Consider the following 26,949-nt stretch of genomic DNA (forward strand, 5'->3'; position numbering starts at 1 on the left):
ACTTTTTTGTTGTACTTGGGAAATATTTTGAGCAGGTAATAACATAGATGACAAATTAGACAAGTTAATATTCCATGAATACCATGTAAATTTTGATTGAGCCATAGCTCTAAGCATGAAGTTCTCTTAGGACTGTGATATTTACCATCAAAGGAAGCAAACACTGATTTTGGATGTTTGTCTTCAGTGGAGACTTGTTGTATATTTATGTTATTGTGTATGTGTTTGTTACCAGGGTGGCATCTACTACTACACCATCAGCTTGGCAACTACTATTTCATGTCAAGAAGGCATGTCTGCCATTCTTGAGGTGTGCTGCTATGTTCTTTCATTTTCTCAATGGTATAGTCAGTCCAGCTACACTTCATGGTAAGTAAACAGATAATGTGCATACTGATAAAGTACAAAAAAATTTCTTCCAAGACAGATAAAGACAACTTTTGAGCACAGGTTGTTATCTTTTTCTCACCACAGATTGTTACTTTTCAACCCAGTCTGCCTGATAAGTCATTACCTATCCATCCATCTGTCAGTCAGTGTGCTTCAGTAAACTGGCACTAATTTCTAGAATTAGATGTTTATGTGTACATGTGTAATGAATGTGATGCTGTGGCATTAGTCGGCAGTGGATTATCAATGTGAAACAATCCAAGCAAGGATTAAGTACCCAAGAAAGATATGCAAATATAAACTGTACAAGAAAATGAATGCTATCAGATGTATATATTTTAAATCTGTGATATGATATTTTCCTATAACACTGTTACTTACCTTCTGTTCGATAGAACTTGGTATTGATGAGTTTGAGCCACTGTGTCAATACCTAGCCATGCCTACAAATCTGACACAGCTGTTTGATATTGAGACTACACCTCAAATGAAAGTGATTCTAGAGAGATGGTGTCAACATCCTGATATGAAGACAAAATTATCAGCAGAACAACAGCCTGCCTTGATCAGGTGAACAAATCTCACCTTACCCTTACAATTTGCACTGACACTGTGTTGCAGTGTTTTAAGCATGAGTTACATCATTCATGAAGACTTCATGTTCCTCAAAGTTATGCCATTCATCAAGCACTTTGTACACTTATGCTATTCAGGACATGTTATGCATAATCCATTCACATGGTATTTTGCATATTAAAAATATTTCAGACAACAACAAAAAAAATTTTAAAAAATTCAGGATGGACTGTTGAAAATTTAGTACTTGGTTTGGTTTGGTTTGGTTTGGTCATTATATTAGCCAAGTTTTAGAACACTAATATGCAATTTCTTAGAATTGAGACCTATTATGCTACATATACAAGCAGAACTAACATGTTTGTGAATTTGTATGTGATTGCAGGTATCCCATTACAGTTAATCAGCTGATTAGCCTACCTCAGGACTACAGTCAACTTATTAATACTATATCACTCTTTATGTAAGTATTCTAATCTAATAGGCATGACTTTTATTTTTTAAAAACCAAAAAACTTGTAGCTTTGAAGTTTTATTACAATTATGATTTGAGATTTATAGATGCTATGAGTACATTTGACTGTGTTATTTATTGAGACTGGGAACTACAAAGGTACTCTAACATCCATTGTACAAACCTGGCACTTACTGTCAAGCTAAGTACATAAACACGTATGAAAACTATCATTAACACAAATAATTCTGTGTGTGTTTTAGGTGTCCAAAGTCAAGTGGTAGTGACAGTAGAGCACCAACACTGTGTTTGATTTGTGGTAAAACTCTATGCTCTCAGAGTTACTGCTGTCAGAATGATATAGATGGAGATATTGTTGGGGCCTGCATGGCACATACATTTACATGTGGTGCTGGAGTTGGAATATTTCTCAGGTATGTATGCAGTGTTGATTTTACTCACTACAAATAATATCAAAATGTAGCTTTCAGTCTTTAAGACTCAGAATTTATTCATGACTTTGACCAAACCTTATTTGACTCCATTATCAAGTTCATATATGAAATGCTATCAGCAGTAATACTCAACTGGAGATGGTAAGGAGTCAGTAATGAACCCAATTCAATGTTATTACTCAATGTGACCCAACTAATAAATCTTTCAAAGTGTAAGTTGATGTCTGTAATTTCCTATCAAGTGATATTTGCATGAAAACAATTGGACACGTGTGATTTGTCTAACTCATATATTGTGTACATTTTACACTAATGTTCTGTATTGATAGTTTGTAAACAATTTAGTTACACTATGAGTACTAAGTAACTTAGCAAGTATTTCCTCTGTTCATCGATTTATCCATTAGGGTGAGGGAGTGTCAACTTATTCTCCTTTCGGGTAAAAATAAAGGTTGCTTCTTCACACCACCATATTTAGATGATTATGGTGAAACAGATCAAGGTCTAAGGTAGGTTGCATCATTCTGTTGTGTTTGTACCATTTATTGTAAGTTGTTGGAACATACATGTAGTGTAACTGTATATGGTCCATCATGTTATACTTAGCAACATAGGGTATGTTTCATCATAGTGTACTTTGCAACCACGGTGTTTGTTCATAGTATATGTTTCAACACAGTAAGTTGTTGCCACACCATGTTAGTCCTAAATTTGGTACAAGTTTGATTTAACAGAGCCAATATCCAGCATAGTAAGTTGGTCATAATGTTACTAATATATACATTATGATACCTAGAATGCCCTGCAGGTAATATTTCTAGGACACGTCTTCTCAAAAGAAACTGCTAGTATTTTGGGGTGATTATCATGGATAAATGGAAATGTGTTGTTTTGTCTTTTCACCTGTCACTAGTGTACATTGTGTTTGTGTATTATCAAGACTTCTTCAAAAATTTAATACAGTAGTCAGTCTGACATGAAAAGCTATTACATGAAAGAACAGAAAGCTTTTTGATGATGTCTGTCTTAGTGATTCAAAGGCAAAGCTACGTAGTTGCTTCAACGTAGATTCCAGAAAGGTAACTTTATCTCTATTAGGAAACATTTTATTAGAGTTCTATCGTGGTAAGACTGGCATTGAATTGTTCATATTATATGTATTGCATTTATACACTTTGCAAGCTTTACAAGACAGGAAGTCACTTTGGTATCTCATTATGTTTTTTTATCAGGAGAGGTAATCCACTACACCTGTGTCAAGATAGATACCGTAAATTACAAAAACTCTGGCTTCTACACGGAGTACCAGAAGAGATAGCCCATCAGTTGGAATCAAATACAAGCTTGCTGACTATTGACTGGCAAAATTTGTAACACCTTTGGTGATTGGCAGTAATGGTGACAGCCTTGGTGATTGACAGAACTTGTAACAACAACCTTTTTGATTGGAAGAACTTGTAACAGCCCTGTGTGATTGGCAGAACTTGTAACAGCCTTTGTGATTGGCAGAACTTGTAACTGCGTTTGTGATTTGTAGAGCTTGTAATGTCCATTGTGATTGACAGAGCTTGTAACAGCCTTGGTGATTGACAGGGCCTGTAACTGCATTTGTGATTGGTAGAGCTTGTGAAAACTATGATGATTGGCAGAGTCTGTAACAGCCTTGGTGATTGGCAGAAATCATAGCAGCTTCACTGATTGGCAGCATTTGAAATAGCTTGGACAGATTTTGAAGCAGATCTATAAACAGACATATCTTACTGCAGTAGACAATTTTTTTTTCGTAATTATTTAACTTTTGTATGGTTTACCTATTTTACTGTCTGCAGTTTTATTGCCAATACATACTTTTTCTAGTTTTCTGATTGACAGTACTGTAATAGGAAATATTCCCATTGCAGCAAAATGGATATTACTTAATTTTAACAAGATCAAAGAGGATGCATAGTTAGACAGCCAAAACTCCCAAAACAATCTTAACATGTCTTCAGTCCATCATACAGTTTTGAGAACCTGAAGTAGTTTATAACACCTGTCCTGTCTTGGAGTAACATATACAGGTTATTTACGTTATCAACTGAACAAAATCAACATGTTTATCAGTCATTCTCGTATCTATTTTTGACCAAAAGAATTGTTCAAGGAGATTCATGCAATAAGTATGATTCCATGGAGGCATGATAATAGATATATAGTCACTGAAATACCTAGCAACCATGACCATGTATATAGCAACTGCTTTTAAGTAGGCTATGGATTGAGAAATTCCGCAACAGACAAAACAAATACTGCAATGGTGATGAATTGCTTCACTGAAAACAGCAAAGTAACAATGCAGTCAGCTGCGTTGAAATATCGTTTTACCTTTCTATCCTATCCCTAAAAGAATTTTTATTTGAATTGTTTAGAAAATCTCATGCATCATTGGGTCCATTTGTGGATAATGTTCTTACTACTTACACACACCCCAACCTGACACATCATTATGAAATTCAATTCTGGGATTTCATGAAATGTGTCAAAATAGAAATAAATTGATTTAACATGTCTGTCATCATTAAGACGTATATTATTCTCGGAAAGAGGACACTGTTGCCATCAATTGCAGAAAGAAGTCCCTGAAAACATAGCACAGATCTTTTTGCTGCGTTATCTTCAAATATGTTGATGATGACCTGGCTAAAAATAAAATAAACCACTGTGATGTGTGCATGTTTTGACATATTTATTAGCTGATTGAAGGCATGTATTCCTTTATTTTCTATGTTGAAAATTTAACCAGGAATTGTTATTTATCGGGATAGATCGTTTACTGAACACCTTGTCTTGTGTTTCTGAGCGACCTAAAGTCAGATCCACCATTTGTGTTCTAAGACCAGCGCTGAAATGAAACAAAAAAAGACACTTTAGATGTTTTGGGGTTTTTTTTGTTTTTTTTGCATTAACAAAGAGGTAATCAGTATGGAATTGACAATAAAATACACATATTTTTTTACAGGTTGGCTTTCTCAAAAGTAGAAATCCAGTGTTGTCAGTGAAATATCAAGATTTTAAACCTTGACTTTGCTGGTTTTGACGAGTTGTCAAGAATTGTAATGTTTATCATTTTACTTGAAAAGGAGGGAGCATTGATTTCAAATAGGACGTTTGAAGGAAACACTGGTTAGTGTGACAAAACAAGGCAAAGGACAGTAGAGGCCTGTAACAGTATGACTTTTTTTCAAACTGTTTCTACAGACATTGCATATCTGTTAAATTTAGTTTTCTTTGTACTGCCAGTTAAAATGTATTCATTGATAGTTATTGCTCTTTCTGGCCAATCCATCAAAATTATTTATGATTTGATGGATTCTTGTTTCCATGGCAAACCACAATTGTATTTGACCCCAGGTTTACCTTGCATGCTTTTACCATAGTAGACAGATTACATTTACATAGCTTTTGAAGTAAACAGATTTGATATTCTTCATATAAGAAGAAGATGTATGTCAGTAAATGTAATATCTTAATTAGTAGGCAACAGAGGACATTTTACTGTACATGCAGACATATGTCAAAAGCCCTGTATCAAACATTGATCCCTGCAAACTATTCTATATACAGTCATGCATTTGTCATAAGAAAGCCCAAATTTAGGTTTGGTTCTTTTACATTTTTGTGATTTTTTTGGGAATGAAGCTACCTCTTCAGTATCTGAATCTTGCAACCGATCACCAGAAAGCAACATTGAGCGTAACCCAGGAGTGTAATATTGTATACATACATAGATAGATGTATAGTGATTGTAACAGTGTATGCATAGATGCAGTTTTAACAGCATGGAAATTTGAATATGTTAAACTGTTATACACTTAAGTTATGTGATACATGTAGTATTGGAATCCAAGGAGAAGAGAAGAACTGGTTTTGTGACTTCTGGATTTATCCAGGTATTTGATAGATAGAAAGATACAGTCATAATAAAGGCATGTATTAATTGGTATGTGGGGTTTATGTCAAAAGATAGATTGTACATTAACCTTGCAGTTGTAGTAATTTGGAGAGGAAAGAGGAGTGTGTCACGTAGAGCTCAATTATAGCAGCAGGAGCTGATGGGGCGGGGGGAGGGTAGGTATAAACCATAGATACATGGTTGTAAATAATATGGAGGGGGGGGGGATTAAACTGTACATGAACAATGCAGTCAAATATTTTGATTTGTAAAATGTATCCTAAATGATTTGTTGCTGTTAATACTAATTCTTGATATCTATTGTTTTGATTGTCTTCGGAATGTTTCTGCATATTAATTATAAATCTTAGTAGAGGTAGGCTAAGGGGAGGAAGTAATAAACACATGAAACAGGAGAAAATGGTAAATCTTTAGTGCAATTGAACTCCTTGAGTTGAGTAGTGCTAAAAAAAGTGGTGAAGTGTGTGTGTGTGGTCTGTCTGTCTGTCTGTCTGTGTATGTATGTATGTATGTATGTATGTATGTATGTATGTATGTATGTATGTATGTATGTATGTATGTATGTATGTATGTATGTATGTATGTATGTGTGCTTATGTATGTACGTATGTACATACTCATGCATGCATGTGTGTGTGTGTGTTTGTGTGTGTGTGTGTGTGTGTGAATGTATGTATGTATCTATTTATGTATATGTGTGTGTGTGCATGTCTGCCTGTGTGTTTGAATGACTTACAAGTTAAAAACCATGTGGTTGTTGCAGTGAAACTTGGTTGGGATATTATGGTAAGTATGTAGATACTGGATTTCAAAGTGAAATGATCAGATGAGTGATATGTAAATTAAAACTTCTATTTGTTATATTCATGTATAATCTAATAGTAAATGTAATTATTATGCAAACACAAAATACAGTATGCTATTATCATATCTCTGGGAAGTATTTATCTTAATACTATTGATACATTCACATTTGGTGAAATTCTGAGCAACCATTGACAACCCAGCACCTAATTCAAAAGTGTTCGTCAAGCCGTACGTGGGGGGGGGGGGGGGGGGGGTGTTAAAATATAGTAGCAACTAGCATAGACCATGGAGCGAAAGCAACGCTGTATTCTCTCCAATGACAATGGCGCCCTCAACCGGCCAAGCCTTTAAAAGCAACTTGAAGTTTCCATCGCACGGGCAATTATAAGTTGTAAATGTTATATTATAATACATTCTTGTTGAACACCTCGTGTCAATTTTATAAACCTTATGTTTTATTTTTCTATTAGCGGATATTGTTTTCTGAAAGCTTGACTCCTGGGTGTATGGGTTGTTGACTGTGTATAGAGTAGATATGTGAAAACCGATACATCAAATACTAGATGCAGTACTGTACTGTAGCGGTTTCGCTACGTCGCGCTCGGTCCTCTGCTAGAACTTGTTTTCCTTTGCAAACCCCGTAAGAAATAAAAAATAAAACGAAAAAGGTTTAGTCACACAAAATAAAATATAAAAAAGACTAAAAAAAAAGTATTGTAAATAAAAGCAAAAGTACAATTATTGCGGCTAATCAAATACCTGCTACTTTGACTGACGAAGTGTTTAGCTATCTACTAGCAATAGAACAACTACTACTGTAAATGGTTTTCCTAAAGCTTAACCATTTATCAATGTCAATTTTTCCATTGCAGTCATCTGTAAAGGTGACAGGCAAAGCTATCGACCCATTGCATTCATCTGTAAAGGTGACAGGCAAAGCTATTGACAACTGGAACACCTTCTGCTGTTTTAGTTGTATAAATGCTCGAAAAGTGCAATGATGGCCCCTAAATAGGTTATTTTTCTGGCCGACTAGCTACTAATACAATAAATTGCCTACTCAGTTATATTGCCATTGTTACTACAAATGTATTATTATTTCATTGTGTTCCCATAATTGTAATATTACAAACGAATGTTAGTTGCACTAAATATCTTATTTATTCACTTTCTGTCTAGGATGCTTGGAATTAGTTGGTTTTTCCATTTTTTTCCCAATAGTTTTCACCTCCAAGTGTCAGCTGGATTCTTCCCTTTTGAAATATTCCATACGACTCGAAGATGGTCAGTAGTAGGCAGGGCCAGGAATGATAACTATCATATCATACCATGTACAAACCAATCTATTGTCTTTGAACAGAAAATATGGATTATATACCCTGGTCATTACACGTCATAGCAACCCGTGTGCGTGTATGTGCTAGTTGTTCTGTGGTGCTCAAAATATGAGTGAAAACGTTCTAAATCACTGACACGTTTCCCGATTTTTCATAAATTGAGGAGGTATATTATATTATTACCCACTGTTTTTCTTCATTTAGCCTGATCTAAGGGACCTTGTCACTACGAATTGCTAGACGAGTATTTTTCGTGTCTGAAAGAAGAAAAATATTTGGGAATGATATCCTGATACCCAACTGTTCTATTCCACAGACGACCAATTTTTAGCCGTAAGATGTTGGTATGCATTATCACTTTCACGGGAAGGGGAATATGACGTCGGATTCGATCACATTTTCGAGAGCGTGCACACACGCACGATACGCATGCACGCACATACGCACGCACGGAGTCTTAAAGCATGACTCCACTTGCAGTTCTAGGGTTGATAGAGTTACTAATAACTGAACAGATGATATGACACAACGACAATAATACATGTACATTAACATTACCTTTCAACTTGTCATCTCGCAATAAAGTTAGGTACTACTGTGACGTGACTACTTCTTGGCATGATTATCTATCACTTTATAAATAACAATTTATCTCTGTCAACACCAACTTCCCATTCCGTTTCTATGCTCTAATATCTCCCAATGCTCGGGGGAAAAAGATAAACTCCTACGGGGAAATCATAGAGCAATTCTTTTCGAGCTCCGACGAGGAAAGCATTTCTATGAAGACAAGTATGAAAGAAAGTAGGCCTAGCTGGGTGACCTACGTGGACGAGGGCCTGGACTTTGACTGAAGTAGCAGGGTATCTTTGGGTTGAGATAGGCCAGATCTTATCGTTCTACAGCTGTAATGTCTTACCTTTTAATTCATGCGAATAATGTTATTTGCCTAAACTGAAGTATGTTTACAGTGTAATTATCACCAGTACTGTAGTAACTATTGCATATATGTAGCGTAGCGGTTAGGTCAACTATTAAGATGTTCGTAAGAGAAATTCATTGTAAATACGCAAACCTGTTAAATTCACTTCATATGGTAATTACATGTAATTAGTTTTTAAAAGTAAATATTCATCTACATAAAATAGTGTCTCCCTGGTGTAAAAAAAGGACGGTGTTGAATCTGGAACCCCCCACCCCCATCTAAAGATCGCTTACGCTTTCGCAACCACCTCTTTGTTGTGACCTCAATTTTCCCCTAAAATCTCATGAATAGAGAGAAATTTGATTCGATAATAATATGATGAATTCAGAAGGAGTTCTTTATATCCTTTAAGCAATGAAAATAATATTGATGAATGATTGTGAAGTCTTCAAGACAGCTAACATCATGATGACGTCACATTGGTTCATATCAGCCGTCTCAGTTTTCATTTCAAGAATCACTTGAATAAGGAATGTATACGTACGAGATCAATGAAGTGGTCGAAATTCAGTGGAATATCAATTTTACTAATGGAACTCTAAACTTGACTTCAGGACAAGAATTCGCGGGTTTATGCAACTTCACTGAAATCATTATACAATCTGCTAGACCTCGGATGTTCTTCCGATAGAATACGACACACGCCCGAACATCGCTATGTTCGGGCAAGCCCTCACTGCGAACTTCGTTCGCTTATAGTATCGAAAGAAAGCCCGAACGTCAGTTTTCACAGCCAGTAATTGCTTAATTGTCGAAAAGTGAAAATAAACATTGTAAAACTTTAATTTGTTGTCCGTTGTACTCTGTACTGGATAACCGCAATACCCTTGCTTACCCCTCTCCCTTCAAGACTGGAAGAAGTCTTGTCGTTGTTTGACTTGCGACTAGTACAGTATGGTATAGTACAGTATGGCATAGTACAGCATGGCATAGTACTGTATAGCAGAGTACAGCATGGTATAGTACAGCATGGCAAAGTACAGTATGGCAAAGTACAGTATGGCAAAGTACAGTATGGCATAGTACAGTATGACATAGTACAGTATGGCATAGTATAGTATGACACAGTACAGTATGGCAAAGTACAGTATTGCATAGTACAGTATGGCAAAGTACAGCATGGCAAAGTACAGTATGGCAAAGTACAGTATGGCATAGTACAGTATGACATAGTACAGTATGGCATAGTATAGTATGACACAGTACAGTATGGCAAAGTACAGTATTGCATAGTACAGTATGGCAAAGTACAGCATGGCAAAGTACAGTATGGCAAAGTACAGTATGGCATAGTACAGTATGGCAAAGTACAGTATGGCATAGCACAGTATGGCATAGCACAGAATGGAATAGTACAGCATGGCAAAGTACAGTATGGCATAGTACAGTATGGCAGAGTACAGTATGGCAAAGTACAATATTGCATAGTACAGCATGGCAGAGTACAGATGGCATAGTACAGTATGGCAAAGTACAGTGTGGCATAGTACAGTATGGCATAGTACAGTATGGCATAGAGTGCAGTACGGCAGACAGCATTTCAATGGTAGGTGTAGACGGAAATTTATCACTCTAACACTTGAAATTTTGACACTACGCTGAAGATAACTCAGTTAAAATCATGATTAAAACATTCGTTATATTTCACCTGCTCTTGTTTCTAAGCATCAGCAGTCCATTTCTATATATATGTCCATGTCTATGTCCATGTCCATGTCTATGTCTATGTCTATATCTATGTCCATGTCTATGTCTATATCCATGTCTATGTCCATGTCCATCTCTATGTCTATGTCTATGTCTATGTCCATGTCCATGTCTATGTCTATGTCTATATCTATATCTATGTCCATGTCTATATCTATGTCTATGTCTATGTCTATGTCTATGTCTATGTCTATGTCTATGTCCATGTCTATGTCTATGTCTATGTCCATGTCTATGTCCATGTCTATGTCCATGTCCATGTCCATGTCTATGTATGTCTATGTCTATATCTATGTCCATATCTATGTCTATGTCCATGTCCATGTCCATGTCCATGTCTATGTCTATATCTATGTCCATGTCTATATCTATGTCCATGTCTATGTCTATGTCCATGTCTATGTCTGTCTATGTCTATGTCTATGTCCATGTCCATGTCCATGTCTATGTCTTTGTATATGGCTATGTCCATGTCTATGTCTATGTCCATGTCTATATCTATGTCCATGTCTATGTCTATGTCCATGTCTATGTCTGTCTATGTCTATGTCTATGTCCATGTCCATGTCCATGTCTATGTCTTTGTATATGGCTATGTCCATGTCCATGGCTATGTCCATGTCCATATCTATGTCCATGTCTATGTCTATGTCTATGTCTATGTCTATGTCCATGTCTATGTCTATGTCTATGTCCATGTCTATATCTATGTCCATGTCCATGTCCACGTCTATGTCTATGTCTATGTCTATGTCTATGTCTATGTCTATGTCTATGTCTATGTCCATGTCCATGTCTATGCCTATGTCTATGTCCATGTCTATGTCTATGTCTATGTCTATGTCTATGTCTATGTCTATGTCTATGTCTATGTCTATGACCATGTCCATGTCTATGTCCATGTCTATGTCTATGTCCATGTCTATGTCTATGTCTATGTCTATGTCTATGTCTATGTCTATGTCTATGTCTATGTCTATGTCTATGTCCATGTCCATGTCCATGTCCATGTCCACGTCTATGTCTATGTCTATGTCTATGTCTATGTCTATGTCTATGTCCATGTCTATATCTATGTTCATGTCCATGTCTATGTCCATTGCTATGTCCATGTCTATGCCCATGTCCATGTCCATGTATATGTCTATGTCCATGTCTATGTCTATGTCCATGTCTATATCTATGTCTATGTCTATGTCTGTCTATGTCCATGTCCATGTCTATGTCTATGTCTATGTCCATGTCTATGTCCATGTCTATGTCCATGTCCATGTCTATGTCCATGTCCACGTCTATGTCTATGTCTATGTCTATGTCTATGTCTATGTCTGTGTCTGTGTCTATGTCTATGTCTATGCCTATGTCTATGTCCATGTCTATATCTATGTCCATGTCTATGCCTATGTCTATGTCCATGTCTATATATATGTCCATGTCTATATCTAAGTCCATGTCTATGTCTATGTCTATGTCTATGCCTATGTCTATGTCCATGTCTATATCTATGTCCATGTCTATGTCTATGTCCATGTCTAAGTCTATGTCTACGTCTACGTCTATGTCTATGTCTATGTCTATGTCTATGTCCATGTCTATGTGTATGTCCATGTCTATGTCCATGTCTATGTCCATGTCCATGTCCATGTCCATGTCCATGTCCATGTCCACGTCTATGTCTATGTCTATGTCTATGTCTATGTATATGTTTGTGTCTATGTCTATGTCTATGTCTATGTCCATGTCTCTGTCCCTGTGTACTTGTAATTTTGAAACCCACAAAACAAATTAAACATGGATATGTATCAGACATCTAACTTATGGCCTTGCACTACATTACATGTAATATTATCATAGTCAATAGAAGGATCGGGCACAATTCTGAAGTAAATGTTCAGCTTTTAATTAGGAGGCGTCTTTACAGGTACTGTATCAACACACACACACACTCTCTCTCTCTCTCTCTCTCTCTCTCTCTCTCTCTCTCTCTCTCTCTCTCTCTCTCTCTCTCTCTCTATTTTCTAAGGAACAGAGAACATGTCATATACACATGCAAATGTTAAGATTTGGAAGGATGGCACAGGGATATCCCACTCTAGAATTTTCAAGCCTTAGTATAAATCGAGGGCGACCAGTTTATGTATACTGGTTTTTGCTGGTGACTTCAGTATATGAAATACTCACAGAGATTATCAAAAACGACCCTTCTACTTTTGCAAAATTGCTTTCCCACTTTTTGCACTCTTCAAAAAATGACTCCTTTCACTTTTTATACTTTGCCAAAATGACCACTCCCACTTTTTACACTCTGCAAAGTGACCCCTTTCAATTTCTGTACTAGTTCTAAAAAGACCCCTCCAACTTTTTGTGCACTTTGCCACATATCTCTCCCACTTTTTCAACTTTACCAAATGATCCCTTCTACTTTTTTCCCTCTCTAAAAATGACCCTCACAACTGTTGCACGTTACCGAAAAGATCCCTTCCGCTTTTGCACTCTCCAAATCCCTCCCACTTTTTGCACTACCTGCTCTATGAGACACATTCTAAGATTGACATTTAAAAGTAGGTGCATATGATGATATATAAAATTATTATCGGTGCAAAATTAATAAGGGGTAGTACTAGGTATAATATGATTAAAAGTTGTGTATACAGATACATATACGAGCGTTTCGAGAGCTTGGAAGCCATGCTATTTGTCTTGAAATAAGTACTTGAAATGGCTTTAAAAATCTCTACCCCAACAAATACCCAACGGTGAACTGTGCCTAATCCTGGACTTTCGAAGTATAGTTATGAAAAAGTTAAGTGTCAGAAGACTGCGTTGCAGTACTAGTGTTACTCGTTTTTCAAATAAAACGTGTACATGCACGTCGACCCCTATTGCTCCGTGCCATAGAAAGTGCGACTATAATGCAAGACTTTTGGTACGCCGCCCTCACAGGTCATGTATAATATGACCCTTAGCTATCAATAAACTGAACAAACAAACACAAACATATACATCACGTTCACTTTTGGTTGGGTGCCATGGAGCTTGTAATGTTTGTCATTGCTGCAAGGTACTTGATAAGGTGACGGGTCGTGCACGGAACTGCCCCGGCAAACCAAGGCAACACGACGGTATAGTACAGTATGTATATAATATATACATATACAACTTACTCAGTGCAGTATGGTTTTTAAGTTCGATTGAATGTGTCAATCTGTGACGACTCGGAGTCGGAGTCTTGAAGATCCACTCACCCACTTTCTCTTGTACATTGTTTTAAATGCATGACATTGAATAGTAGTCGTTACCTATTTACATGTGGGCTGGTGTGAGGTCACTGTGAGATTCTCAATGAAAGCACAAAATGACACCGAGATAGTTCCAAAATGTATCAATGCTGTTTAATTACACTTTTATCGATCGCTAAATTCACACCTGTCTCCAGTCACATGGAATTCTTGTACTTTTGTACGTCATAGGTTTGTATTGCTGTATAGAAAAGATCTGTGACGAAGAAGGGTTTATCGACTTACGGCAGTGTGCATTTTAATCTTGATTCATATGGTAAAACATCAGGTGTCTCTCTCTACAGACTAATTTCTATTTTACATTACTGCAGTGACCCGAACATCGATGGAATTCTCTCTGTGTCGACATAGGTGGAAAGGCTCCCCCGAGACCCCCGTCATCGGCCACATTATATAACGTTACTATTATCCGTAGCCGGTAACAACGTAAACACGAAGTCACCATATCATACATCGTCGTAAGGAGTGTTGACTGTGAATTGGACACCGACATTTTGTTCTCGGCTTTGTTTAGGTCTTTTATATTTTTTTCACATATATTGTTACAACCAAATTAGCGTCATAATGACCTCCAAGTCTCTTTTCAACATTGTCAACGAAGTGTTGTCATCCCAATATGATATCATAAAACCACTCGGCCGTGGAGCTTTCGGTACTGTCTTTCTGGTCAAAGACGAAGATGACAAACTAAAGGCAATGAAGCGAATACCTTGGCACGGCAAAGCCAACTATGATAGTGCTATACGCGAATCTAGGGCATTCTCAATTACAAGAAATCATGCACATATTGTCGAGTGTATTGATGGATACGCCGATCAGCAATATGCCTACATTGTCATGGAATACTGTGACGGTGGCAGTTTAAGCCATTATTTATTCAAACGAGCCTACGACTTAGAACTGAATGTGCGTTTTATGATGGAGTTGGCAGATGCAGTATCATTTCTTCACCATAACGATATAATACATCGGGACCTTAAACCAAGGAACATTGTTATTAAACTTCGGCCAGACGGAACCGATATTCTTAAAGTGACGGGATTTTCAGTTGCCGCCACTGCGGATAAAAAACTTTGTTTGAGCGAAGAGAATGAAGAATCGGGTGCTTATATGGAGTATATGACAACTGTGGAAGGTACAGAGGCATACGTTGCTCCAGAAGCATACAAAAACGAGTACACGTTTAAAATGGATATCTTTTCTATGGGAATTATTTTCATGGCAATGTTAGAAAGGGAAGTTGACGGGTATTGTGACGATAACCAGGTGTTAGTGGCCCCGTACAGTTATAACGACGCTAGAAAGGGGAAAAATTCGTACATTGGAAAGACTCTTTCTGAGAGTTCGCATGCTGTTCGACGATTAGACAGTGACGTAAGCGTTGACGACAGACTTCGGCAGATGATCAATAGCATGTTACATCGAGAACCCGATCGCCGACCGAATGCTGATGAGATCTATTCATCTGTTCGAGATGTTTCTGACGGTAAGATAAAAAGAACGTAAACAGGCATATGCCATCCATTAATTTTCCATACTTGACAATAGTTTTGAAAGTTTACCAACATTTGTGTCATTAAGATATTGCCTGATAATTTTTTATATTATGGAAATATTACATTTCATAGAAGGTGAAGACTCATGTGGCGTAGCGATGCATTTACACCAGTTCAATATCACAATCCTACTTGGAATACAAAATACAAGATTGTACATTAAGATACTTAGATGATTTATCGATTGATGCTTTCGATAGTAAAATTCTAATTGAACCGTGCTTGGGTGCTTGATACGGATCAGTACATTTCTTTCCGTTCGAATTCCACAGCTGAGTGTGCTACTAAAACGTGCATAGCAGCTCAGTGTGTCCGTGATGTACGATCTTAAATCTATCCTAGGGTGGGTTATACTATAACACGGTAGCTTACATGTATTGTGTTTCTGTCAAAATGTATTGTTGATGCGTTTGCACAATAGTGGATATCTTGATCCAAACCGTTGAAGTCATCAAAGAAAGCCCCTTAGAAAAATAACCTGTAATACATATGATGAATTCTTTGATTTAGGCCCTGTAGGGTTTATGGGCCTACATTGTGTACCAGAACGTATCTAAGTTAAATATACAATTGGGCGCAAAGAGTATTTGTAATCCGGTTCCCTTGTTATTGTTGTCTTACAAAATTACGGGTTTTTTCCCTTCCAGTGGTTTCAGTTTGTTTCCATACACCGCTAGTTGGTTAGACAATGATTCGGCAAATATTTCAAGACTGAGAGACGAGTGAATAAATTTACTTAGGAACAATACTACACTTTACGCCGTTAATCTTGTCATTATACCCGTTATGACGTGTTTATAATTACCATGGCAACAGGCATATGGAAAAAGTATCTTGAAACAAACACATGTATAGCCTTGGTTTGAAACATGAATGTAAAACCTCGTATGTTAAATGTCACATATATCCCAGAATATCAGTACAATCTATACTTTACTTTGCAGACAACTCTCCAGGGACTCTTCTATCTCAGACCAGTCAAATATCATATTAATTGAATTCGTAATGATATAGTACACATTGTCAACCTGTAAGGAAACAGCAAATTGCAAAACATGAAATGATATCATTTGTGAGTACTGAAAAGTAAAGCGGTTGAGCAGGACATAACTAAAGTGCAGGACGAATTAACCGGTATGGATTGTCAAGAAATGATATATGTATATAACCTGTGCATTTTAAAAACTGTTTGGCACACACACATGACATGGACACATAACCTAGAAGGTTGTTGAATAGAGAGTATATGAGAACGCCATGATTTTATCAGGATGAGTATGGGGCGAATTCTGATATGAAAGGGCACCAACACACAATATAGATACCAAATATGTTATCTACACCGAACAAAGTACACAATAGCGTGATATAAAAGCATGATGACTATTTGAACCGACATGTACATTCATTGAGTACACTACATGTAGATTACTATATACACATTATGTCTATTTTAATGACAGTACATCACCGCAGAAAGTAACATGTACGAGTATGTATTTGTGAAAGAAACGGTGAAAATATCATTACATTTCCTCCTCGTATCAAAGAAAATTGTTTTTAATTGCCAGTCTATTGTATGAGCCCATGAAATATCTGGTCTTGAAAGGATTCAGTCGAAATATGCACGGTTGTTAAAAGAGAATAATTTGGACAAGAACCTTGCTACTTGAGTAATATCGTGTCTGTATTTAGATCGATTCAGAAGTGTTTTGAACAACTTTCCATAAATTAGACCTTGGCCATGGGTCGTAAAAGGAATGAAATGTACTTGATATTGTCATAAATCATTAATTTTGCATTTCACGTAAAGAGTGTTTCAAAACGCATTAAAATATCGCTTTTCATGTGTGTAACGTGTGTCTTTTCTATAAAGAGAAACGAATCCTGTTATACTTTGATTAGCATATTTGGCAAAAGAAAATACAAATATGGCAAAATCTTACTTGTAAGTATACAAATAACGCGACAATTCTTATTCTCCCAGCGCGGCGCACAGTTCATTGAATATCGTCTGCCGCAAAAAGCCAAAATTCACGCGCATCGCAATTAACGTTTTCCTGGGTTTTCACATGTAATTCTAGCCTTAATACTTAATGTATTCAAAGCAGTTTCAACTACAATTGTCTTGTATTCCACTCTCTTTTAGATTCAATGCTTTCATTAGAGCATGACCACGGTACAAACAACTACACAGCCAGAACGATTTCATTAGTTTAATTGACAGTATATTTTAGCCAGCAAGTGCCATTCGCTACACAACGCTATAAACCTAATTACATGTAACTCTGTATACAATTACAACCATTATTGAAATATTGAGTACTAGACTATGGTGATGCATGGTCAGGCGAATCGTGTATTCGACAACGGCTAGGAAGCGAAAGAAACGCACTTGTATAAGGTGGTCTAGACATATAGCTGTTTAAGTTATACTAGAGATACTATGCAAAGAAAGTACTCATCATCTATTTTACCATGTGATGGAATCACAATAAACACAACTGAAACTCAATGTCAACCGTTTTATGTATGAATATAGTTTGCTTAATATCATATTCTCATTTGTAGTAACACTCTTGGTACTCTTTAATATTATTTTTACCCCAGTGACTTTTCCTTTGAAATATCACTTTTCAACTGCTAAAACTCAATTTGGCACGTGTTCATATTTTTAAAGAAAAAAATAACATTACTGCTGCAAATGTAAATAAATTGAAAAGCAGTCTCCCTATTAATATTACATGAAATAAACTCGATTTGTTGATGAAAAGCCTTGGGGGTCATTGAAATCGTTACATAATTTGAAAAGGTTAATATAATGATATTTAGTATTCATAACTTCTTGATTACAGCCGTGGTTAGTGAGATAAGTACATTAAACGTCGATTATATTACAATTGTACAAATGGTATATTACGCGATCGCGATATCACCTCTATACATTTGTCCGTGTCACCATGGGTGCTGTTTCCACATACTGTGTCACTATGAGGAAATAACACGAACGTTGGTATGGACGAACAAAGAGGTGATATTGGGTTATAAACTCATGTAGTATTGCATTTTGTATATACATATTATGTCACAGACTTACTTGTCTGTGATCATGTACATATGAAAAAGTTGCTGATTAAATGCCACCCGAGGGCACGACCCACTTTTTATTTCTATGCTATGTTGATCAATATATCAATCAACTTGATGTAGGGTAATATCATTACAATGATATTGGTAATAAATATGCAAGATCAACACGCGTAATGGTGCTTGCAAGCTGACTGGTTCGACAGTTGCCCTGCATCATATCACTAACTTACATTGTTGGGTCGGTTCTATATCTAACAGACTTGAACGGAGAGTATGTTCTTGTATATGCGTGAAAGTATTTATCAAATATCTACCCTCCTTACCCCAGTGAAATAATATTTTAATCGTTTTGTCTGTACATCATTTTAACTTAAACCTAACTTTCACTTATTTCGCAAGAAAATTAAAACAACATGCGAAAGTAAGTAGTGACTAAAATGTCTACTTAATATACAATTTACTAAGCTCGGTAATTCACTAAATAGTCGTCATTAACAAGTTGAATAACGTAAAACGGCAAAATTGTCTTATGTAAATATCTAGGTTTACTATACATTATCAGCCATGTTCGTTTGTGCCATGGCATGTACATTGACAATTTACACTGATAGAATCTCGTATCGACGAGTGAGTCGGAGTGAGTTGAATCTGTAATTCCTTGGTAACCGTGCACTTAATTCAGTGAAATTGAAACTAATTAAAACTGTGCAATCGATAAAGTTTGATAACAATACAGCAAGACATGCTTCTAGATATAGTGAAATATGTTGTAAACCTTGATCTGCGACGACTACGTCATGTTTGTCTGCAGGGTGACCTTTCGTAACAAAGAATTCGATGGACAATCGCAGGTGCATATAAACCAAAAAAACAACAATAGACATAGTTATTAAGGGGTCGGTTCTATATCTAACAGACTTGAACGGAGAGTATGTCCTTGTATATGCGTGAAAGTATTTATCAAATATCTACCCTCCTTACCCCAGTGAAATTATATTTTAATCGTTTGTCTGTCATACATGCCAAAAAGACACCGACCATTTCAGAAAACAATTTCTGAACTATTAATTGTTTTGTATAAAACGTTCCGTAGGCTAAAAGCAATAAAAGCAGAGATTACAAACAAGTGATTCTGATTGTACGATTACAGTACTAGGAATATCTACTTTCTTTATATGTCGTCATTTAACAAATCGTCTTGAGATATTCAAGATAACATGTAATAGTCATAAACGATTTGGCAAATAGTAAATGCGACAACAGTGGCATCTGTTGTCTATTGATCACGTACACAGTCTAATTGCATTAGGAAGTACGTTACACAAACTAGGGATCACGTACACAGTCTAAGTGCATTGGTTTGTACGTTAGTAACGTCCAAATTGCCGGGGGGGGGGGCGGGGCAGAACTTTGTCTTAGTGTTTTCAATGCAATTAGCCTGTGTACGTGATCACTAGTTTTTGTAACTCGCACAAACTAGTGATCACGTACACAGTCTAATTGTATTGGGATGTACGTTACACAAACTAGTGTTCACGTAAACAGTCTAATTGCATTTGGATGTACGTTACACAAACTAGTAATCACGTACACAGGCTAAATGCATTGGGGTGTACGTTACACAAACTAGTGCGTACACAGTCTAATTGTATTGGGATGTACGTTACACAAACTAGTGATCACGTACACAGGCTAATTGCATTGGGATGTACGTTACACAAACTAGTAATCACGTACACAGTCTAATTGTATTGAGGTGTACGTTACACAAACTAGTGTTCACGTACACAGTCTAATTGCATTGGGATGTACGTTACACAAACTAGTGATCACGTACACAGTCTAATTGTATTGGGATGTACGTTACACAAACTAGTGATCACGTACACAGGCTAATTGCATTGGGGTGTACGTTACACAAACTAGTAATCACGTACACAGTCTAATTGCATTGGGATGTACGTTGCACAAACTAGTGATCGCGTACACAGTCTATTTGTATTGGGGTGTACGTTACACAAACTAGTAATCACGTACACAGGCTAAATGCATTGGGATGTACGTTACACAAACTAGTGCGTACACAGGCTAATTGCATTGGGGTGTACGTTACACAAACTAGTGATCACGTACACAGGCTAATTGCATTGGGATGTACGTTACACAAACTAGTAATCACGTACACAGTCTAATTGCATTGGGTTGTACGTTACACAAACTAGTAATCACGTACACAGTCTAATTGTATTGGGATGTACGTTACACAAACTAGTGATCACGTACACAGGCTAATTGCATTGGGGTGTACGTTACACAAACTAGTGATCACGTACACAGGCTAATTGCATTGGGATGTACGTTACACAAACTAGTAATCACGTACACAGTCTAATTGTATTGGGATGTACGTTACACAAACTAGTAATCAGGTACACAGGCTAATTGCATTGGGGTGTACGTTACACAAACTAGTGATCACGTACACAGGCTAATTGCATTGGGGTGTACGTTACACAAACTAGTAATCACGTACACAGTCTAATTGTATTGGGATGTACGTTACACAAACTAGTGATCAAGTACACAGGCTAATTGCAATATCTCGTGTAAAAAGGTTCTTTCACTTTTGTTGGCATGGAGGTTGAAATATTCCCAATGACGTCATAATGTTTGCTATTTGATTGGCTGGTACGAAGACTTCTACATGTAGTGCAACATTGTCTGAAAGTATACTGTTGTGTAACGTACATCTACACGTGTAGGATCTATGTCCAGAGTAAGAGAAATATGTAAATTGCTATGAATTTTCTTCGGAATCCCTAGAAAATTATTTTGTTACCGTAACTACACCATAGTAATTGTGCAATTGAAATATTTAGATCTGAACAAAATAATTGGTGTCCTGAAAATAGAAATTTCAAAATCATTTGGTAAATTACTAGACTTGCATCAGTCTGTTGGAAGAGTTTTGTTTTAGTTTCTTTAGCTTCAATTTTTAAAATTTGTTCTTTATTTCTAGTTTATTTGTAAAGGAAAATGTCGTCAGCTTTTTTCCCTTGTTACTAGCAGTCGCGTTCGTCACAACTCTTTCATAATCACCAATTAAGGACAGTAGGTTATAGTATCACACAAACGAATACAGTTGTGTTTTCTTTCAAAAATATATTTTATTCAAATTTAGAACGAAAAAAGCCCGGACACTTGAGTAAATCTAGTAAATTATTAAAATTCGCTAATTCAGTATAGTCAGTTGTGCTACAACACCAATGGCAGTATATTTTTGAAGTGGAAGTTTCTTGTAATTTTATCCGATTCTAACACATTTTATCATACGTGATTTCTAATATATGCGAATTTCCTGTCAAAATTTTGAACTGAATAGGTAACTCTGGGAAACATTGATCGCATTTGATTTCATTTCTAGATGTGCATGTAAGCCTATTACGCACACTCTGCAGTGAAAGGAAATTAATTACCGTTCATTCAAGACATTTTCCGTCCATAATTTAGTTTTGCGTGCCTTCCTGCTGTTCTAAATGCCATTTCTCACGCTCAGTCATTCCTAACCTTTTCTTTGTTTAGTTTTAATGAGAAAATTTCCTGTCCGACATTCTGGTGAAAATATCACGTGACAACGAACATCCCTGGAGTATAAGTATCACCATTCTCATGCCGATCACATACATGGTGTATTTGTATATTTGATACCAACGGATCAGTATACTTTCAGACAATGTTGCACTACATGTAGAAGTCTTCGTACCAGCCAATCAAATAGCAAACATTATGACGTCATTGGGAATATTTCAACCTCCATGCCAACAAAAGTGAAAGAACCTTTTTACACGAGATATTGATTTCCATTTTAATACAAATTTTTGCTTTTGGCTGAAAAAGGGCAAATAAAGCGATTCCTTTTAAATGTACGGAATCGAAATATTTAACCAGACTCGTCCTCCCCCGGCAGTACATAACAAAACACTGCTGTCTGCATGAATGTTTTAACTTTTCAATAAATCCCGAGAGATGCTATTTTCCACTATCTTACCTCACTCATCTATGAATATCACCTAGACAACTAATACTGATCAAATCCGTATCACTGAAATCGGTGTTGTACACAAAACTGAAAACAACTGCAGTCATGATGCATTTCCCAGACCGTGGCCACTTCTAAATAGTACTAGGGTCATTGTGACTTTGTTGTTTACTCTTTTCTAAAGTGAAAAAAAAACGAACAAACAAACAAACAAACAAACAAACAAACAAACAAACAAACAAACAAAATAGGAAAAGAAACAACGTATTGGACAATTGAAATAAATTGTGAGTAGTTCTATACCTACGCTGTGTTTCGATCGCCGTAAATGATTGTTTAATGCAATGTTTAATATGATAACCCGGAGAGTAACGATCACGTTGTCGTTTCAAACATTATCAAGTATGAAAGCAAGGTTATGTGCGAACAATGTTTGAGTCATTGTTAGCATATACAGGTATCTACTCGTAACAGGTCTGATCGATAGAAGGAATATGCTTTGACTGTGGCATGACAACTCATTACACTGTAAGATGTTGGCATTAATTACGCTATTCAATGCTACTGTAACAGTGTAGTGATCACACATCAAAAGATGTCATTTGCAAATGTATTAATAACTTGACAGGCGTGTGTAGTTAGGCGGACACTCTGTATTAAGACGTTAAAACACAACACAACACAACGCAACATAACACAACACAACACAACAACAACAACAACAACAACAACAACAACAACAACAACAACAACTCACAATGAATGTCTCCATTTTATGAATCTCTTCCTGTAGAAGACAATTATACAAACTAGTCGTGATATATCTATTCATTCTCTCCTTTTAATGCAGGGCCACACGTTGTTGTTAGCACGGGATGTTGCCATTGTCGTCGATATCTTCGTCGCCGTGGACAGAGTCCTTTTTGTCACTGTTGCTTCAACACGTGGTGCTGTTTTTGCATCCTCTTTGGCTGTTTTTGAAGGGATAATACGAATGGAGGATATATGTGCAGACTCAGTGAAACTGAACGTCGTGCAGAAACGCCAACTCGGCTGGATCGACTGACTATTCATCAAACCGTTTTAATATTTGTATAATATACATTTCATAATACAATTATCTCATTTTTACACTATTTACACGTATATCTGGTCAAAGTCTTAACGAATTTGAACTAATATTTAGCATAGTTAACGTTGATAAACTCTTATCTTTATAAGTGATGACGTACGTACGTATGCAAATGAGACTTTCGGGCATGACGTATATTGACGGGTTTAACCCGTCAATATGTCGTCGCCATTTTGGTTTAATATGAAAATAGACTTTCTGCTTGCAATTGAGTGAACGCAAGATGATCAAATGTATTGGGGGGGATGATGATTATTTGTTGTGAATGTTTAAATAATTAGTATCACCAAGGTCACGTGTCTGGAAGTTAATTAGGATTATTCTTCAATACTTATGACAATGTTGGCATCAACACGAACAATTCTATGACAACAAACGAACCATCTCACGACAAGTATATGCATACACATGGTAGATATATCTTAACTTACTAACACAGACACCAGTTCGACTGATTATGCAAATCCAAACGTTTTGACATTTACAATAATGTGTTTTGATAATGTAGACATCCACAAGTATATAGTTTCACACTAGGGGTAAACTGTAAAATGCCACTCACAATCAGTGATGTAAACATAAAATACTAATTTATAGAATTTACAACAAAGTGAAATAGACTTACCCACTGTTATAGCGATGTATAAAAATATGATGTGACGTGTGGGTGTTGGCTACCAAAAGATCGTGATGTTAATTATAAGACAAGATGACATAATATAATCCTATATCGACGTTAGTACTGATCAATTCAACTTGACATTGAAATTTCTATGCATTCTATTACTATCATCAAAGACACCGGAAAAAGCAATAGAAATCTATAAACACAGTTTTATACATTTCATATATAGTCACGGAATTGTAATATACGTTTATTAATGACACTTATTTCAGTGAGGCTAGCGAGTGTATAACAAAGTGAAACTATGCTTTAAGTGTATAACAAAGTGAAACTATGCTTTAAGCATACTGTCACTTTGTTATACATTCGCTAGCCTCACTGAGATAAGTGTCATATAGGTGTTTTCTTAAATATGGCATTTCTTCTCTGATAATGATATTTGTAGGTATACGTATGTACGTACTATACATATACGTGTGTGTGTGTGTGTGTGTGTGTGCGTGTGTGTGCGCGTGTATGTGTGTCAGTCTGTCTGTCTGTCTGTCTGTCTGTCTGTCTGTCTGTCTGTCTGTCTGTCTGTCTGTATGTATGTATGTATGTATGTATGTATGTATGTATTTATGTATGTATGTATGTATGTATGTATGTATGTATGTATGTATGTATGTATGTATGTATGTATGTATGTATGTATGTATGTATGTATGTATGTATGTATGCATGCATGCATGCATGTATGTATGTATGTATGTATGTATGTATGTATGTATGTATACAAGTATGTATACAAGTATGTATGTATGTATGTATGTATGTATGTATGTATGTATGTATGTATGTATGTATGTATGTATGTATGTATGTATGTATGTATATATGTATGTATGTATGTATACATGCATGTGTGACCACGTGGGTGATTATTTTTAATTCAATTTGTTCTTAATCTCTTAAACTATTGTACCTCTTTGTATATTTCTATGTGGATAAAAAAATAAAGTTTCCTTTGAAATATCTCTGAATGTTTAAATGTTTTACGTGTAAGCCAAATACGTGTATCAATATGCAGACTAGTCCTACGAGCAGATGACCCGTCTTCAGTCGATGCAATTTGTGTGTCTCGTATCAAGATTTTCTGTTATGTTGCACTTAGTAAAACTCTCCCATCGTCCATCATAACAAGACTTTGGTCGACATGTATATGCTACTTGACGTTCATCACCGGACTCTGTACTTTGGTGATTCAACATGGCTAACACGACGACTACAGATGGTGTGATGACAAGTATAGTAGGTTGTCATAGAGAAATGGTGAAATAACCCAACCATGTCTAGTCCGTGTACTTTAGTTTGACATTTTAGAATTCACATAACCTGCTCGTTTAGTAAAAAGAAACATTGGCATGACTGAACAGAATATACAAATGTAGTAGGCTTACCAACCAGTGAATAAAATATCAAAATAATGGGAGTTGGATAGAATCCAGGCTCGATTTCAAAGTGAGAGGGCAGCAATGGTATCAATTGAACACATTATTCTACATCATTTACCTTGTAGTGTCCATTCACTGTATTGTTATACATTTGTAAGGCCAGAGGCCAAAGTATCGAATAAATCATATACATATATCATTTATCATACTGTTTTATAAAATGTATAGTTGTGACTTTAAATTTGTTTTATAAATATGAAAAGAAGACTATCACCAGACCAGTACGTACGTGTATTGACAGACTTATCTTCACTACGTTTGGACGTCAGGTTAATACACCTCTGCCTGTACGCTGGCTACTTGCAAAGAACTAGAAGTACATATTAGTTTACCTCTTATACAACAGCGTATATGATCTTACTAAGAAATACGTCATATGAAAAAATTGTGAAACCTATAAATTGCATCTCTTTCAGAATTTTTGGATGACAAAAAAAATTGTGTTTTTAATCCTTTTTAATCGATATGCATAAATATGTTAGTTGATCACGTGCTGACTCCTAAGTGAATGTACAATATGCATTACTTGAGCCTGGACTTATTTTGAAACAATCGAAATGGCGCACTATTGCAAAGATGAAAGTAATTCAGCAGTCCGGTGGAATGAAGCTGAGGTAGACGACCTTGGAAAAAATTTGTATGCAAGTTTTCATCATCGTCTCCAGAGTACACACACTACTTGAAAGATTACATAGATGCAGACATGGAAAAGAGTCTCTTGTACTAAACTTAAAATGTTATTGAGCTAACACCTGGTTCACTTTGACGATGGGTACTACAAGATATCTCGCATCTGGTAATATACACTTGGATGGGTAGACACTTCAAGTAAGTCTCGATAGACGTTTGAGATGAGTAGATTTGACTCAACTTCTTGGGTTCTGGTCAAAAATTATAACGTTTATGACAAATATGACCTGGTGTTCATGAAATAAAATGGCGTGCTATCGTTTTAAGACATTTGTACCAGGTTTGTTTGAAATTGAGTTGCGAGTGTTGGTGTGGCTATCCACGCACGGACGGCGTCTCTGGGCTGTTACCGTTCTAGGTTA

At 36.3% G+C, this 26,949-nt stretch overlaps 2 protein-coding genes across 2 annotated transcripts in view; both read left to right on the forward strand.

Moving 5' to 3' along the window:
• The window catches only part of LOC144453563 (E3 ubiquitin-protein ligase UBR2-like), a 43,532-nt gene extending 37,573 nt beyond the window's left edge, over nucleotides 1-5,959 (forward strand). The window contains exons 44-49 of the mRNA XM_078144883.1: nucleotides 236-369; nucleotides 786-960; nucleotides 1,352-1,429; nucleotides 1,684-1,854; nucleotides 2,283-2,384; nucleotides 3,108-5,959. Coding sequence (XP_078001009.1) covers nucleotides 236-369; nucleotides 786-960; nucleotides 1,352-1,429; nucleotides 1,684-1,854; nucleotides 2,283-2,384; nucleotides 3,108-3,249 — 802 coding nt within the window. The 3' untranslated portion in view covers nucleotides 3,250-5,959. The remainder of the gene's footprint in view (nucleotides 1-235; nucleotides 370-785; nucleotides 961-1,351; nucleotides 1,430-1,683; nucleotides 1,855-2,282; nucleotides 2,385-3,107) is intronic.
• A 7,708-nt stretch (nucleotides 5,960-13,667) lies between these two features.
• Nucleotides 13,668-24,704, forward strand: LOC144453506 (serine/threonine-protein kinase PDIK1L-like). Its single transcript, XM_078144819.1, has 3 exons — nucleotides 13,668-13,795; nucleotides 14,274-15,448; nucleotides 23,498-24,704. Exons 2-3 carry the CDS (start codon nucleotides 14,527-14,529, stop codon nucleotides 23,626-23,628), a joined length of 1,053 nt encoding a protein of 350 aa, XP_078000945.1. The 5' UTR covers nucleotides 13,668-13,795; nucleotides 14,274-14,526; the 3' UTR covers nucleotides 23,629-24,704.
• The last annotated feature ends 2,245 nt before the right edge of the window (nucleotides 24,705-26,949 follow it).

The sequence above is a fragment of the Glandiceps talaboti genome, chromosome 2, assembly GCF_964340395.1.
Source record: "Glandiceps talaboti chromosome 2, keGlaTala1.1, whole genome shotgun sequence".
NCBI lineage: Eukaryota > Metazoa > Hemichordata > Enteropneusta > Spengelidae > Glandiceps > Glandiceps talaboti.

Excerpts from the sequence above, each read along its gene's own strand:
- LOC144453506 (XM_078144819.1), top strand. The coding sequence starts at position 14,527 with ATGACCTCCAAGTCTCTTTTCAACATTGTCAACGAAGTGTTGTCATCC. Across the intron at positions 15,449-23,497 it reads TGTTCGAGATGTTTCTGACG|GGCCACACGTTGTTGTTAGC; the intron begins GTAAGATAAAAA and ends CTTTTAATGCAG.